The following is a 16,935-nucleotide window of genomic DNA, read 5'->3' on the forward strand; positions in this document are numbered from 1 at the left end:
GGGGCGCTCGTGGAAGCTGGTGGCTGTGCGGCGGTGGTCGGCGGCTCAGAAATGGCCATGCCGGGCTGAGGCGATGGTTTTTCTGATTGCACGGACATTTGCGAGGGATTGCGCGAGAGCATGGTCGGGATGGGCGTCGGTTTGGGTGCTGGCCGTGTGTATACTGATATACATCAGCTGTGTTGCTCGCAAAAAGAAGCATGGCGATCAGATAGGGGATGTGCACTACTGTGCTGCCGTCGATAGCGCAACATACCTTCAGGAAACAGGCCGTTCTCTCCCGTCTCGGTGTTCTTGCCTAGAAACCAGCCATCGCCAAAGTCGTCGTCGCGCTCAATCAGCTCGATGCGGTCTCCGCGCCTCAGGCTCAGCTCGTCGGGACTGCGGGCGAGGAACTCGTCTGCAAGTGCTGTCAGCAGCTGTCGCTGGCATGTGCGACGCAGTGGCAGCACGGGTGAGGGGAAACATACGCACTACGACGAGGGTATCGCCAGGCCGGCAGCCCTCGGTGTGGGTTCGTTGCGCCATGCTTACAGCTGCTCTCCAAGACTGGGTCGGGTCGGGGGGCGTGTATGCGGGCAGTCTCCAGATCAGTACAGGTGGTTCATCCTCGTGGGAGTTCGCGCTATCGGCGGGCGAGGCGGGCGCAACAGTCGGACGTTTGGCAGACTATAAATGCTGGCTACCGAGCCACCGCTACCTGAAACAGCCTGACAGGTGCGCAATGAAACAAAGTGGCGATGTTGTTTGGAGCGAGGGGGGAGGTATATTGCTTGATCCCGTCGTCGTGCGGCTGCCGGGGGTGTCGTGTCTATACTTGGGTGGTGGGACAGAGAGGCATGAAGCTAGCGATGTGCATCCTTGGAAGCAGTAGGCGACCTAGCCTGCATGCGATATGAATTACGTCGGTTGGCAAAACCACGGACGCACCGGGCGCTCCAAAGCAAATCTCGACTAGGCGCTGCGCTTATTGGCAGAGTGGGTTTGTACGGCAGCGGGCAGCCCTGGAGCGGTTCTGACTTGGCCGCTGACGATTTGCCGTCCAGCGTCCAGAGCCCCCGGCGGCGCCCATGGCCTTGGCCCAAAGCGACCTGGCATGTTCGCGAAACATCGCTGTCCGTGCGCCATGCCATCGGGTGTCGTGAGGGCTCACTGCCATCGCGAGGCCGACGTTCACCTCACCCCGTCGCGCCTTCTCTCACGTGTCTCGCGGCAGCCTGGACAGCGAAAACTCCTTCTCCCTCTACATCCACATTCGGCACCCACGACCCGCCGCGCCTACCATGCACTGAGTCGCTCACAATCTCCCTGCGCGACATGAACTCCCCACATTCCAACTCGCCCATGTCCAGCACTCGAAGGCGACCAACGCGTACCCTCAAGCGAATATACACAACATAACAAAGCGGCATGTATCACACCTGGGGTAACGCCATGACCCCCGGAGTGCCAGACGATGCGACAGCCCAGACGCTCAACTATGCGCTGGGCAACCTTGGGGGCCGACAGAAGAGCTGGATGACGCCGCTGCCCTCCAGCGCGCCTGCCCAGCCGCCCATCGTTCCTGCCGAACTCACACAAAACCCACTACCCTTCACCGTGCGCGGTCGTGGAAGGCCTCGCAAGCAGCCCAGGTTTACTGTTCCTTCCTCCACATACGCACCCGCAGAGAACCTGATCACGCGCCCAACCGTCGAGACCGAGCCGCAGCCACTATCGAACTCGACGTCTCCCCAGCTCCCAAATGTCGTCGCCCACCAGAACAGCGCCAACCACGGGCATTCGGCAGCCCGCGTGCTTCCGTCGCCCACGCCAAGCGAGGAGACATCGCGCTGTCCGCCCCCAGCACCGCACGAGACTGCTCCTGCAAAAAGAGTCAACGAAGGATATGCGCAACAAATGGACAAGCGGAGGCGCAGTGAGGCTTATGCAGGGCCGGTAGCAAACCCGACGAATCCTCCGCCGGACCTTCCGCGTCGACCGTCCGGCCACTACTCACAGATCGGCAGTCCTATGCTGGGTCAGATGGGTCAGACCGTTAATCGCAGCCCGTCGCTCGGCATGATGGCATCGCCACAACTGCCCCAGGGCATGCAATTCCAAGATCCGCGCCTCAGTAGAACACCTCCTCAGCCATACTCGCCCTATGGGCTGCCACAAGCAGTCTCGCAAGACCCAGTATCCCGGCCTGTATCTCGCTCCGTACAGCCTGATAACACGCCTACAACCCCCTTGGCCCCTGATTTCATGAGCCAGGGCTGGTATACAAAGAAAGACTGTCTGCAGATCTTAGGGCAATTCCAGGCATCAGCACCCCCAATATCACCTGCCTCTCAGGACAGGAAACGCTTTCTTGTGCTGCAGAACGCTGTTGAGCTGTCAGACTGGCCCTATCTTACTATGCATCAATGTTACTGCCTGATGACCCACGCCCCTCACATGCTACCGGCGGGGTTGAAGTCGTTGCCAGGTTTACAACAAGCGCAGAGGATATTGCACGATGTTCTTGATGCAAACCACATACTATCGCCTAGTTATCTTCACTTCTTCTCCCATTTCCCATACCCGATGCAGCAAATTGCAGCCATGTGGCCGGCCACATTCGAGTACCAAGCACAGCTTTTCAGACAGTTTGTTGACCAGTCGCCCAACTACGACCAACTGAAGGCGATATGCGAGCACCGTCGATTCCCGCCCCTCGTCCGAGAACTTGTTGTCGAACTCCGCGTTCATTCTCTCACTTTCCAGCGTCTGCTCTTCACCGCTTTTCTGCGGTGTATTTGCCGCGCGGTGGTCTCGAATCCTAATGTCAAACCCTTGCTTGCAAAGTTCGAGAACGACATAGTTGGTGTCTTCGAGCAGAATCAACACTACCACTACTCACGGCATGCTTCCTCAGCTACGGAGACGCCTGAGCAGAGCCAACAATTAAAACACGACGAGGAACGAATTTGGGGCTCTAACCTGAGAGCGCTAGTCGAGGCATTCGAGGCTAACCTTCGCAAGAACGGCGCTTCATTGGCTGATCACACGTACGGCGCTCCCCAACCTCAGCAACAGGTACAGACCCACCAGGCCCCTCCATCGCAACCGCAGCAAGTGCAAGCCCGGCCCCAGCCCCAACCACAACGAGTACAGACCAGCTCGCCCGCTGTTCCGCCTTGCAATCATCCCCAACAAATGCCACCGCGCACGACTAGATCGGTTGACCAGGGTTCGGCACAAGCTGCTATACAGCAGTCGCCTGGGCCTGGTCGTCCTCCCGCACGCCCTGCCCAATCTACAGGGGTGGCGCCGCCTCCACGTGGGGTGCCCTTGCTTCCTGCTGCTGGCTGGCAACAACCACAACAGCGTGTACCCAATCCAGCACGCTTTGGGCTGCACCAAGCTCATCTCAGAAGTCCAGTTCTTCGTGCGCAATCCAAATCCTCGCCGCTGTACACATTTTGTCAAAACTTCCTCAAACCCCCAACGCGGTTGTCCTCGCCAGGCCGTGCGATTGAGAAATGGACAATCACCCTGACACCTTATGATATGCAGAGGATTGGGAAAACTATTCCAGATCAAATGGGTGGACCTGGTACTGTGAACATCAACGAGACCACGAAATTTGCTCGTTTACGTTGCGTCAAATGGCCGGAGCCTGAGTGGACGGAGGAACGCTGGGCTGTCGCCGATACGTCTTGGATACCTCACTCGTACTACACGCTCAACGACACCCCTCTCGAACCGCGGAAGAAGATCCACTATGGAAAAGACATGCCCATCGACCTCACGGGCCTGCTCCAAGAAGGCGAGAACGTTTTGGAAATTGCAGTAATGGCTCGGTCCGGCGAGAAATCTCATCTCAACTACATGCTCGCCATCGAGGCCATGGTTGTCTCATCCCACGAGTCCATCGTAAAACACTGTCTAAACCAGAGTCGCGTCCCCGCAGACAAAGTCCTGCAAGGCATCAAAAACAAACTCTCCGCCGTCGACGACGACGAGATCAGCGTCGTCGAAAGCACCCTCACCATCGGCCTCTTCGACCCCTTCAGCCAAGCCAAAATGTGCGACATCCCCGTCCGCAGCAAAGCCTGTCCGCACAACGACTGCTTCGACCTAGAAACGTTCCTCCAATCCCGGCCTCGCAAGGGCGACGCATCCGTAGCCGATCAGTGGAAATGCCCCATTTGCAAATCTGACGCCCGGCCACAGATGCTTTTTGTAGATGGCTTCATGGAAGAGGTCAAGAAGCAGCTTGAGGCCCATGGACGGGCAAATACGCGCCATATCATGGTGAGGCAGGATGGAAAGTGGATACCCAAAGCTGAAGTCAGAGAGGGCGTTTCGAGTGCCACGCCTGAACCTGTTGCTGCGAGACGGTCAGTTCCGGCCGAGGTTGAGATTATCGATCTTAGTGACTGATGAAGATCTGTTTTATGGGTCTGTTCTGGTGGCTCGTATACTTGTTTCATTACGCATGTACGTATTTGGTCATGAACAAAAGTTGGCGTTTCAAGCGTGGCATGGTAATGGAGTTTGTGGAGGTTATACCCCTGATTTTTTTTCGGTTCGTCATGTATGTATAAGGGCCTGATTATTTCATGTCTGAGGTGCGGTTAGGTGGGGGATTTCTTGTAGTTGATGTATGGCTACAAAAGTGTAGATTTAATAATACGTGGTAATGTCAACAATCAACTTTGTCCTAATCTTGGAGTGCATGAAATATCGCGTTTGTATCTACTTCGCGTTTGATATGCGCGCTGTCTGCCATCTTACATGGCACAGGAGATGCTTATAACCTGTACTTCAACCCTCAATTTCAGTTCTACAGCTTGGTGCGAGTGTACAAGAGAGTTGGCATCAAATACAGAGCCCTACAGCCACCAAAGAACTATTCCGAAAGCTCATCGCTCCATACCACCCCATCTCCTTGTACACACCAGCGTATGGGGTCAACGCTGTGTGAAGTTTGGAACTTGCACTCCTCTGAAGTCTCTGTGAGGCCCCCTAAGGAATGCAAGTTTCAAAATCCAAACCTCGTTGATCCCATGGGCTGGTGCCGTACCTATTGATGCCCCAAAAGACAGTGTAGACGCTTTAGCACACAGCCAGAATGACAAAACCGCCATTCAAACTGACCCCACGACTGATAAACACCATGTCCCAACCACATGATCCACTTGTTCCACTTCGCACACGTGCACGATGTGGAAGAAGTGGATCATGTGACTAGGGCGTGATGCGGATCAGTTGTTGAGCAGTTCACACAGGGTTTGATCGTGCGGGTTCCTGTTCGCCCCGTGTCTGACCGCCTCAGAATGCCTTTCCAGGCTACGAGGGTCGAAAGAACGATGAAGACAGTCGTATTGCTTCATGGAGTGTAGTGTATGAAGCAATGTGGCTCGCCGACGCCGCGGTCGAATCTTTCGCAACGGCCTGTGAAGGTTACGTCGAGGAATCAGAAAGCGGCGGTAAGAGCGTTCGGCGCTTGTCGGAAGTGTCTGGTCGGAGTGCTGGATGGAGTGGATACGGTGCATGTGCGTGACTACCATCATGCTAGACGTGGGCGTCGGAGTCGCTGAGTTGTCATCCGGCTGTTGCGCGGTTGGATACTCTGTTGCGTCTCATGCTAGCGCCCCCTTTGACCATACAGATCCCTATCGTTATAGATTGTTCCAGCCTTAAATCGATCCCCGGTCGTGCTACCTAGATAGTACAACAACCGAGGATCGACTTAAGGCTGGAACCATCACATCTAAATCAGGAGTCTGGTCGAGAACTCGAGAGTGTGAGTCAAAGCGATGCGTCCTCATAACGTCGGTTGGCATGAGAGTTTGCCGTAGCTTTGGTTCGTTCGCTTTCGTTTCGATGGGAAATGTGCTGGAGGTTGAGAGAATGTACGATCCAGCGCGGTATGCTTTCCTCGAGAAGTGAGGCGTGGGTATGTGTTGCGTCCTCATTCCGATCACGGTTTTCCTACATTTTATCACTGCCGTGAAGCGTGCTTTCAGTCGATCTCACCGCCGAGCTCGCTGCGAGCCGTCTCGCGGGATCGTGCGTAGACAGTCTTTTCGAAGCTGTCGGCTGGGACCATGTCTCCATGTGTGTGTCACCCGCAACACGACCATTCCAGTTCGTCGCCCTACAGACGCTGTTATATCCATCTTCACCCCCTCCTCCTCCTCTCCTCAAAGCCCCTCTCATTCTCGCCTCCCTCAACAATCCCTCTCAAACTCGGCATCCTCTTCTCCACATACTCATTCATCACCCTGAGCACTCTTGCTGGAGTGCGATACGCATTCGGCGGTCTCTTGCTCACATCGCTCAGCCCCACATGCGGCACGCTCTTTTCCAAATCCACCTGCGCCATGCTCTTCATCGGGTGGAATTGCTTCCAGTAGGGCTGGCGTTCGATGAAATCGGGGTGTACGGCGCGGGAGCGGTCGACAGTTACTTGGAACCATTTTGTGGATTTCTTCTGCGAGGAGGCGTGCGGTGGGGGGTCGAAGGGGAGGGGTTTGGAAGGAGGTGTTGGGGCGGGGGAGGTGCCGGTGGTGCCGGTGGGGGTGGGTAAGGTGCGGTTTAGGAGTTGTGAGGGGCGGAGGATCTCGTCGATGCCGTCTTTCTGTGGGGTTTGCTGGATGGGCGTGTCGTCTTCGTCTTCTTCGGCGGCTTGGATTTGGGCGTCGGCATCGGTGTCGCTGGTTATGAGCTTCTCGAGGGCGAAGCGGAGGGGTGAGGCGTCGAGGGCGCTCTGGGCGGCGGCTTCGTCACGGTAGATGGCGAGGGCGACATTGTCGGCGGGATTCTGGTATTCGTACTGTGCCTAGTGTGAGTGGTCGTGTGGAATGAGTAAACGCATTGGTGAAAACGTACCCGAAGATACTTGAAGGTGCTGATTTCGCCGAAGCGTTGGAGGACGCGAAATATCTCGCGGCTCTCGGATAAATTGGCGGGACGTGGCACGATGCGCAAGTGGATGGAGCGCGGTGCCAGCGCCCGGCGGACAGACATGGCGGGTGTTGTGGTCGTGGCTGTAGGTGGGACGGATGCGGCACAAATTTACGAACTTGCGATCAACAGCCATGTGGGTCACCAATTTACCAATGCTCAGGTTCGCGGAACATGCAGCAACGCGGGAAAGGAACACTGCGCTGGGCCAGGCGGATAAGTCACGATAAGAGCATAGTGGGAGTGTGTTGCATGTTGATGATAGTTGTGATTATATAGTATGTGGGTGTAACGACAGCGCTCAGCTTGTCGCACCCTAAACGCCAGGCTCAACCCTTAGGGAGCTCTTCCACCCGATGGTAATATAATAATACATCTCCAGGCCCTGTCCAATGTTGCCTTGTTTCCAGCAAGATCAAGTGGTATAATGCGCCCGTAGTGACACCCCAAACGCCGTTCGCTATGCATGTAACCAAATTCGACTGATAGTACTATGATGACCGCCTCTTCGATACACCATTGCCCTTGGACCGCTTGCGCATGCGCACAGGTCGGGTGACGCGGACGCAGCTGTCGCGCCTTTCGTGGGCCTTCCACACTGGCATGCTGGCGAGTGACTCGATGCCTGAGGCAGGCACATCGTAGTCCATGTCGACGCCCTCGTCGTCTCCAGAGTTGCCAGATGCGCATGTTGATGTCGAAGATGTAGAGGATGTTCGCGAAGACGACTCGCTGACGGTGCACTGCTTCTCCTCCTCGATCATCTGAACCAGCTTGGAGAGATCGCGAGCATGCGACGAGCTGCACTGCATGCGCGAGCTCTGTTGGCGTTGCATCCTGAGAACGGAAGCTGCGATGCGCGAGTAGGTGGGTCGCGCCTGCTGTTCTTGCTTGGTGGAAGGCGCGCACTCATCGTCGCTTTCCGGCGTAAGAGGACCAGCAGGATAGCAGCGGACGCTTGTATCGATGCGGAGGCTTTGCTGGTTGAGTTGAACAGCGAGGTCGCCCATAGTGCATGGTGGAGTGGGAAGGCGATTTGGCGCGTAATGCGGGTCCATCGCCTGTGACGTGGGCGAGACGTTCATAGCTGCCCGCTCAGCTTCGTAGGCGGAGTAGTCAGGTGACGGCGCCGGGTCGAAGGAGAAGTCGCGGAACATGTTGGCCATTGTGTTGTTGTGAAGACTGGATGGTCGGCCGGGGTAGGTATGTTATCAACGTCGTGACAGAGAGCTAGAGACGCAAATGACGGCGGCGAAGGATGCTATAAGGCGCTGCCCATGGCGTTCCGCGGCTTGGGGGCGTGGGACTAAGGCGAGACTAGGACGCCGGGGCCAGGTTTACCATGCTTCTGGCTAGCAGCCACTGGGCACTTGCCGTTGGCGCTGCACTCCTCATTCCTCAACCGCTCCACTCGAGTAGGATTGCAATCCCGGCCTAGCTCCCAATGCTTCATCTCTATTCCCTGGCGATACTCCTCTCCTATCGCGCGGAACATGTCGATGCGGACACTATGGCATTTGCTGCAAATTGACGGCGGCGGTCATACGCCCCCAAACTGCCGCACTTTCATCGTCACTCCCGGCTTACTACATGACGGCAGCAGTCAGGGCTGAGTGAGGGCAGCTGGACGCGAGGATCAAGGGCTGCCTTCTGGAAGCCTGCAAGGACTCCCTCACAGCCCAAAAGCCCGCGGCACCTCTCATTCGTCGATGCCGACAATGCGGAATCTGGAGAAGCGATCGGCGCCCATCGACTGGCTGCGGAGTTTTCTAGCAAAGCCAACAGGTGCGCAGTCTGCTGCGTCTAGTCCTCGATCCAGAAGGAGAGGCAGAAGCTCCTCAGAAGCCGCTTCAAGACGGTGGATCTCAACCACGTCCCGGAAACCGCCAGTGTCAAGCTGCAGTGCGAGCTATCCTTATTCCCACGCCCAGTGTCGCTAGAGCTGCTCACTATCGCCGCTGGCGCTCCCCATCACACGGATCGGCACTGCTTAGCAGCTGAAGCTGTAGGGAATTCCCGGCACATCACACATGACCCTTCAAAATCCCACGCACGCAACTCTGAAGTTTGAACACTGGGTCATCCACACGTTTGGTGAAACCACGCGCCGCGAGATGCCACGTCCCATCGTCCCCACTAGCAACTCGCGGCGGCTTTTTCTCTTGTTCTCTCCTATCCAAACCTCCCTTTTCTTATTTCCTATATCCAATATTCCGAACCGTCGAGTTCACTACGCTAACAGGCCTTGGGTAGCATCCGCTCCGACGTTACATGTGAAGTTTTCTTTAATTTCGGTCCTTCGACCATGGATGGCTTTCGCCACCCTGTGGATCCGCCCCGGATGCTGACCGCGACCCCTGATAGTTCCATTGGGGATCAGGGTGCTCTCCCGTCAGACGTGGCTGACTTTGCATGAAGCCACAGTTTGAGGTACCCGAAGGTCTGGGGCGACACGTCTGTGATTCGTCAACGTTGGACTAACAACCCGACAGCGGGACTCGTTTTAGGCCTTCACCGGAATGAGCCTACCTGTTTGAGCTGTAACCTCCAATCTCCCTCTGCTCCTGAATCTTGGATCCACTCCGCCTTCCCCGTTAGCATCAGTCCCTGCGTCGCTCAATGCAGCGAATCATGGACACCGGATCTAGAATTCTGTCTTGCTATACTTCGCGACCTTCTTCGTTTCTATCGCGCTATCGCTATCGCACCATCACGCTGGGGACGACGGCAAGTCGCGCTGCCCGAGCTGAAGTCAACCCAGCTCACTACTCACACTTACTGAGCTCGACATCGTCTTATCTAGTCAGGGTCGCAAATGAGCATGTCGATCTCGAACGCCCACTCCGCGAAACCACCAAACAGCTCTCGACCAGCTGTAGCGGCCTCAAACTACTTACGAATCGCGGATGCCTGCTCAACTGCTGTCGCAATGAGGAGCACAGTAATGTACTCGGGGATCGACGTGAATCGTCTTCCAACTACTGTCTCCTCGAAACTTCACTGCATCGAGTCGGCGTCACCGATGCACACCGTAGCTGGGGGCTGAATAATCTCATCGCAAGTGGTCTATAGCTACTGCTCTGGTGCCTCATGAGGCCAAAGACATGGGGTCTGTATGCTTGCGGCATCGATTTGCTCAGACGCATGCGTAGAGGTGCGTCCGAGATGCACCAATGATGAATGTCATCGCACGCTCCTCAGCTCTCTCGGACTCCCCGCGACGTCTAGTCGGCGGGGGCTGAAGAAACTACTTCTTGGCCGGACGTACTCAGAATGCACACCGCACTGTCTGGCCCCATCGCCAAGTCTCATTGCATGCTATGCTCGCGCGTAATGTACGTCGGGCATGCCGACCGCACTCACCTTGCGTTCTGTCCACAGAAACTTGACGAGACCCAGCAATCAGCGCCTCCATCTCGCGGACTCGTATACATACAAGAGGTGATCTAGTCTTGCTAACAAAATGTAGCCTCGCATCAAACTGGGCATTCGTCAGCGCTGCATGCACTGATACATGGAGTCGCTCTTTCGACCATGTCCTTGGTTTTTCGTAGAGCTACAAGACCCTCTTAAAGCTACCAAATGACGGAGCGATTACTCATGCGCTATTACCTGCTCTTCACTCTACATATGAGTTAGCGGAATCCTCATCTATCTAGATTTGGTTACGAGCAACGAAGCGCTGTGCGCAAATTCACCCTCGTCTCCGAAATGACTCCTGCCTGATTACGCGGGGTCTTATCGATCGAAGGGGAGGACAGTATGTGCGCGCAGGTTTGCGACTGTCGTCCTCTGCGCGCAAGTCTGATGATACTTTCTGAATGTAATGTACCAGCACAAGTGTTCATGCGCGCATCGTAGCGTGTACATGTGGGCACTCGAAAGATCCCAAACGGCAACTACAACACATTTTCGGTTCGACAACCCTGCAGAGATTATGCTGGCAATCAATGTGCTCCTGCTAGGCTTCGGTGGGCAAGGATTTCGTTTGCAACTTGTGCAACCATCCTATGATTTGCAGGATGCGAAAATTCATTAAGAGATTGGTACCAAAGTCAGCGATCCTTGGTTGTCACGACCGACTCCCACCAAACCACACGCTATGATCGCAAATACTCAGCATGCGCGATGTGCAAAGCTTGTGTATTTGGTATCGATGCAAAGCGACCAGAGTTACCCACGATGGGACCCATTGCGCTGGAGCAGAAATACTGGATGTAGTAATATAAAATTGCGAAGGAAGGATGAAGACATTTTCAACTCTCGCAATATTACATCTTAACATTGTATTCTTACAAGAGCCAGAAGCCAAACACGATGTCTCTCTCCAAATTCAGCAAAACGTGGTTCAAGAAACGATCTGGCAAACGCCATGCGCCTGAAGAAGAGGCGATTACTCCCGAGCCTCCTTGCACGTCTGGTTGCACGGAACCCACCCTACTAGTAGAACAGCACATCCGTTGGCTTCACAGCACACACTTTGGAAAACCCAATGAAGAGATGGCAGCCAGGGTGCGTCGTCTCAATGACTTGATCAGCAACTGGAAGGAGCGTCTCGACGCGAAAGACTTGCGAAAGACTCTATCTGAAGAGGAGATGACAGGCCTCCTGAACGACCTATCGGAGACGTTCTTCGACGCGGAACTTGTTCCTCCTCAACCCTCATTTCAAGTCCAGTTTGACTGGGTAGACGATCACGACAAGAACAAATGGAACATTCTTGGGGTGACAATACACAAAAGCTACGGCTGCCTGATCAAATTAGATCCTAACGTCATCAATCCACTGAACCACTGGGTTTTTCCAAAAGTCTTTGACAAACGAAGGCAAGGTCGCCTTGGTACGCTCCTCCACGAGCTCTGCCACGCTTTCTTCTGCAGACATATCTGTGAAAACTGCCACAGCAGGGTCAGTCATGGCATGGCCTGGCAGCAATTGGCCCTAGAGTTAGAGCATGTCAGCTCCAATTTGTTGGGACTACGCATGGATTTGGATCGATGCCTCAGCCTCACTTGCGATGAAGAGAAACTTGGCATAAAGTCAAGAGGGCGTTTGGATTGGGACGAGTTCAGCCTCGCTGATACCGTTGTTGGACGCATGGCATTCAAGAAGCCTTACCTACTTCACCCTAAGACGGTCAAGATGTGTCGGGTGATTAGATCTCGGTCGGTGCTAGAATGACCGGCCTACCGGCGCGGAAGTACACCTCGATCCCAAGGCCACTGCACAGCAGAACACAGCGTGCGTCATCGCCAGCCCCTCCCGCGCAACAACGATCGGTGCCACAACCTGGGAACGCAGCCGCCTGACGACAGCAACGACGACGAAAGAGACTCTGACACTGAAAGACGACGCAGAAGAAACCGGATATAACCTTGAAGAAGCGTCATTCGGCTGACTCGAAGAAAGAGTTGACGCACGACCGGGTGTACGTGCGCGACGTTTCACAGAACAGGGGTCGGATAAGCGGAAGCGGAACCTAGAAAAGACCCTGATAACATAACGTCTGTCATGCATGCACACTCCACACTGCGCCACGTGGCGTGCGAGAAATGAACAGCCACACCCCCCTTCCCAGTATCGGACCGTTGTCTTTGTGCAACTTCCGTCACAACCCAGGGCAGGATTTCCGAGATGCCCGTTCTCATTCACGAAACGCGCGTACCGGCGATAAGCTGCGGCCCCAAACATAGCCTCGACACACCTGTACTCGCAGAACAAGTGTCCATCATGTCTTGGATTGCAGTTCTCCAAACCTGCCTGGCATCGTATCGGCATCACCTGCCACAACGAACCCTCGTCCCGATCCTCAGACGACCCTGACCGTCTGTGCGCAGCATGCCTCGCAATCGCGACAGATAGCCCACCCCTGCTGTGCATCCGAATCCTTCAATCTTACTACCCTTACCGCCTCACTGTTCGGTTAGGGCACCATGTCCCCAAAACGGCTGTCACGTCTTTCCCATGGGCCGAATCTCGGATTTGGGTTACTCTTTTCTTTTCCTTCAATCATGTCGAATTTATAACCCTGTACATTAGCCCATTAATATTACGTCTACCCCATGGGGAATCCGTCAGTTCTGGAAACGCACGATGCAAGCAATCTTGCAAAGAAGACAAAGAAGTCGGAAAAGAAGAGAAGACGACTCCATCCCATCCGGCGCATCGCGAAGTTTATTCTTGGCGATGGGGAAAAACATCAGAGGAAACAGAACGACGCCCGACGTCTCGGCGATCAGCTAGAAGAAGGGAAAACGTGCCACGGCGCATCAACATGGCACAATCTCCTCCCCTTCCTCGAACCGCTCTTTGCCCTGGACCCGAAACTGTCCTTCATCGAAGATCGCATCTTAGGCCGCAACCCAACGATATCCCACACCGATGACTACGCTCCCATATCAACGACGCCGCCCAAATCGCTCACCCAACTCCAAGCCCACGTCCAAGAAGCAGACCTCCCGTGTACGTGCGACGAATGCGCGCCGAAACTCTACAAAATCTCCACCTTGGCTTCCCACGGCGCGCTCCGCGACCGTCGCAACAAACACACCTCCAAAACCCAACACCGCAAAACCCCCTCTTTCTCCTCCGAAAAGGTGCCTAAACCCACCAGCCCAGCGCCGTCATTAACCCTCCGCTTCCACGGGACCTACGAATCCATGTCCTTGGTCCGGCACCACATTTCCTGGCTCGACGCAACATACCTGCACCCGTCCGCGCGCCCCACGCCCTCCGTCCTCCACTTGCGCAGTCTACTCTCATATTGGTACCCGCATCTCACATCGCACGACCTACGCTCCACGCTCTCCGCACGCCAAGTAACAACGCTCTTCGCGCATCTCAACCGCGTTTTCTTCGCCGGAAACGTACCCACGCACAACGACTTGCTCAGCGCCGGATTCAGCTACCTAGATTCCCGACAAAGAGATTGTTTCGGAAAGAGTTTCTACAACCCTGTAGTAGGTACGCAGGTTCTCCTTCATCCTATGCTGTATCGTGGATACAGGCCGTTGGATACACCGACACAGACGCAGCAAGCGCGGATGAAGTCAAGGCTAGGTACACTTTTGCATGAGATGATTCATGCTTTTCTGAAAGCGTATACGTGTCGGAGTTGTCCCATGTGGGCGGCTTGTATAGGCGAGAGGGGGCATGGGAGGGCGTGGCAGGTTTTGGCGAGGAAGGTGGAACAGGTTGCCGCGGTTGTGGTGGGTGGGAATGTTGATTTGGGGAGGTGGCAGAGTGCGTTGAGCGAGTGTGAGGGTGGTGGACTGCCGAGTGTGCATGATTTGGAGGTCTGGGGGATGGGCGGTGGCAGTGGTAGTGGGGAGAAGGGGTGTTGTTGACGGAGATGGATGAGTAGACTTGCATTGCATTGGGTCGGCGCTATATTCACGAAACGGAGTTTTAGACGGCTGGTATGGCTTTTGTAATGATATCCTTCTACGTTCAGGCCGCAGCTTCCATTGAGTTCTGGAGCATGTTTGCATTACCTTACCGAGGATGTCCACATCATCCACCGCCCGGCATATCCGTTCCCACCCTCCGCGGCTCCACAAACCCAAAGACCTCCAAATCATGTCTACTCGGATAGTGGAACTTGGCCCCAGCATTCTTCATATCATGGAAGGCCCCATCCATCCTGCCCAAGTCGAGGCTCAACCCAAACAAACTCGCGAACTGCGCCTCAACACCCAGCGCCAACCTCTGCCACGCCCTCCCATGGTGTGCCAAATTGTCATTCGCAGCACGGCAAGCCCTACAACACAGTGCTAGAATCACAGCATGTATAAGCTCATGCATTAACGTAGAAAGCCGCTGTATCGCCAAAGCTCTGGTAAAGTCGCGATCGGGACTCCCGCTCATTATGACTTTTGTAGGATGCATGGCAATACATTGAACATCCTCGCCGTTACGATTTTCCGTCACGGTGACGCCGATCGAGTTGACATTGGTTTCCAGGTAATGGCTGTGCCAGGCGAAGTCAAACGGGATTATGGCGCCAAAGAAGAATACACATAGCAAATGCTTAATCAGTGCTTTCATATCATCGACGGTCAGAGTGCCACGTGTATCATGCGACCCAAGTCTCGCGATTAGATCTTTATGGTAGAGCCATTTCTGTATCTCCGATGCAGATCGGATTTGCCCGATATCCAGTTCCTTTCGTGGTCTGCTGAAGTATTGGATGGAGCTGCGGGCTAGTTGGAGGGCTTCGTATCGTCCCGATCTCATTCGGGAGTTGTAGATGATAGTGGGTCGCTGGCCGGGTAGGATGGGGATCTCGTTTGGGGGATGATTTAGGTAGCAAGAGTAGGGGTAGTTTAGGTAATGATCTCTTGCGCAATCCTCGCAGAGGCAATCTTTGACGAAGGTTCGGGCTAGGAGGCGGTCGTAGAAGACTGCTTTGGGTTCTTTTAGAGGTTCTATGGGTGGATGAGTGTTGTTCTGTCCATTTGAAGCCATAGTAGAGTATCCGGTGATAGGTAGAGGCTGAACAAGGCGCAAATGATTCCTACTCCATATCTGAAGACCTGTTTGCTTAATCCTTTGTGATTATCTGTGGTACGCGACTCCAGACCATTCCAGCTGTGACCCTCGTGAGGGGAAGTCTCTCAGAGCTTCGAACAATGTGTTTCGGACTGAGCTGCATCATTATAGGAAGCCAATGTCTCGATCCGATACGATGTGCTGTGGCCGAGCTTTTGGGCGTCTCACACGGTGTGAGACTTTGCGGCCCAGCACCGTATATAGTCAACATGCGAGGTCATCACAAGTAAGCCGCTCAACGAATCATCACCCACATAGCTCGTCTCTGCAGGAAGGAAACAACGAGATTCATCATGTGCAAAGACTCTGGTACTTACAACATGTCTATGACTTCCCAGGATCTTCCATCTCCTCCAACTACACCGCAGGAATATATCGACATGGTCGTCGATCATCACAGAGAAACCCGCCTACAGCGATTCGAAAACTGCAGAACCGATGCGAAATGCCGAGATTCCTGCGACAAAGCCATTCCTTCTGTGAAGCGTACCAATAAGCTGGGAAACCAAACACGTGTGTACGACCCACTACGATGGAAAAGCCACTCTGCTCTTCGACTTTCCAGCCGAATCGAGGACATTATGGCAGCAGGTCCTGAGAATGCTACGAATGAGCAGCTGCGAGCAATTGATTGCTTCAAAAAGCTACTAGAAGACAAAAGGGAACCCTTGTTGCGGGAAATCGGCGAGACGAATGCACGTAACATCTCAAAAGCCGACATGAAGTCCCTGATCCGATTATTATCAAAGATCTTCTTTCGTGACGGAACCATGCTACTGGACTTTGACTGGATAACTTCAACATCAGGCCGAGAGGTTTACGGTCAATATTGGCATCCTGGACTCAAACCGCCGAAAATCACACTGTCGGCTTATAGCTGCCGCACTGTGCCCGATCATAAGCACTTAAATGGCCGGGCCATAGCCCGGTTGGGTACACTTCTTCACGAGCTAACACATGCTCATCTGAATCATTACGCTTGCCGCTGTCCATCATTTGAGAAAAATGTCAAATCACTGAGAGGCCATGGACTAGCGTGGCATCGGATAGCAAGCTCACTGGAACGCAATGCGCCTCGCTTTCTTCAACTGCCATTGGATCTAGGACGATTTGACGCTGTTCGATTTAACTGGAGTGTGCCGTTGTATTGGCCGACCAAACAGGAAGTTATGGATTGGGATTTGGAACGCGAAAAGATGGTAATGTAGGTTCTCATGTAGACTGAATCTCTTGGTATGTCAGCTTAGTTAGTGAATTTAACATTGGATGCTGTAGGAAAAGCAAAGTCGCTATGTTTTACGGCCTTCGGGGATTGTCTCTGATCGTTGGTATCTGCGCGGGTTTACTGGTCTTTCATTTCTTGCTCAGCGCGAGACATCTAATAATTACCCATATATCAAGATGTTACGTACTACCTTGGAGGACTCATAGTACTTTACTCTTCCT

At 54.2% G+C, this 16,935-nt stretch overlaps 5 protein-coding genes across 5 annotated transcripts; 3 read left to right on the forward strand and 2 right to left on the reverse strand.

Moving 5' to 3' along the window:
• Positions 1-1,434: 1,434 nt before the first annotated feature.
• On the forward strand, positions 1,435-4,410 carry J4E86_004834 (uncharacterized protein; the record flags this gene model as incomplete). The annotated part of the gene is made up of 1 exon (XM_051445371.1): positions 1,435-4,410. The coding sequence occupies one exon, from the start codon at positions 1,435-1,437 to the stop codon at positions 4,408-4,410; it is 2,976 nt and encodes a 991-aa protein (XP_051303468.1).
• A 1,744-nt stretch (positions 4,411-6,154) lies between these two features.
• On the reverse strand, positions 6,155-7,002 carry J4E86_004835 (uncharacterized protein; the record flags this gene model as incomplete). Its single annotated transcript, XM_051445372.1, has 2 exons — positions 6,155-6,814; positions 6,865-7,002. The coding sequence occupies 2 exons, from the start codon at positions 7,000-7,002 to the stop codon at positions 6,155-6,157; spliced, it is 798 nt and encodes a 265-aa protein (XP_051303469.1).
• Positions 7,003-7,430: 428 nt separating this feature from the next.
• On the reverse strand, positions 7,431-8,105 carry J4E86_004836 (uncharacterized protein; the record flags this gene model as incomplete). Its single annotated transcript, XM_051445373.1, has 1 exon — positions 7,431-8,105. One exon carries the CDS (start codon positions 8,103-8,105, stop codon positions 7,431-7,433), a length of 675 nt encoding a protein of 224 aa, XP_051303470.1.
• Positions 8,106-11,256: 3,151 nt separating this feature from the next.
• Positions 11,257-12,098, forward strand: J4E86_004837 (uncharacterized protein; the record flags this gene model as incomplete). The annotated part of the gene is made up of 2 exons (XM_051445374.1): positions 11,257-11,779; positions 12,073-12,098. The coding sequence occupies 2 exons, from the start codon at positions 11,257-11,259 to the stop codon at positions 12,096-12,098; spliced, it is 549 nt and encodes a 182-aa protein (XP_051303471.1).
• A 903-nt stretch (positions 12,099-13,001) lies between these two features.
• Positions 13,002-14,014, forward strand: J4E86_004838 (uncharacterized protein; the record flags this gene model as incomplete). The annotated part of the gene is made up of 2 exons (XM_051445375.1): positions 13,002-13,898; positions 13,946-14,014. 2 exons carry the CDS (start codon positions 13,002-13,004, stop codon positions 14,012-14,014), a joined length of 966 nt encoding a protein of 321 aa, XP_051303472.1.
• Positions 14,015-16,935: the final 2,921 nt, after the last annotated feature.

The sequence above is a fragment of the Alternaria arbusti genome, assembly GCF_024043155.1.
Source record: "Alternaria arbusti strain BMP 1465 chromosome Unknown scaffold_5, whole genome shotgun sequence".
NCBI lineage: Eukaryota > Fungi > Ascomycota > Dothideomycetes > Pleosporales > Pleosporaceae > Alternaria > Alternaria arbusti.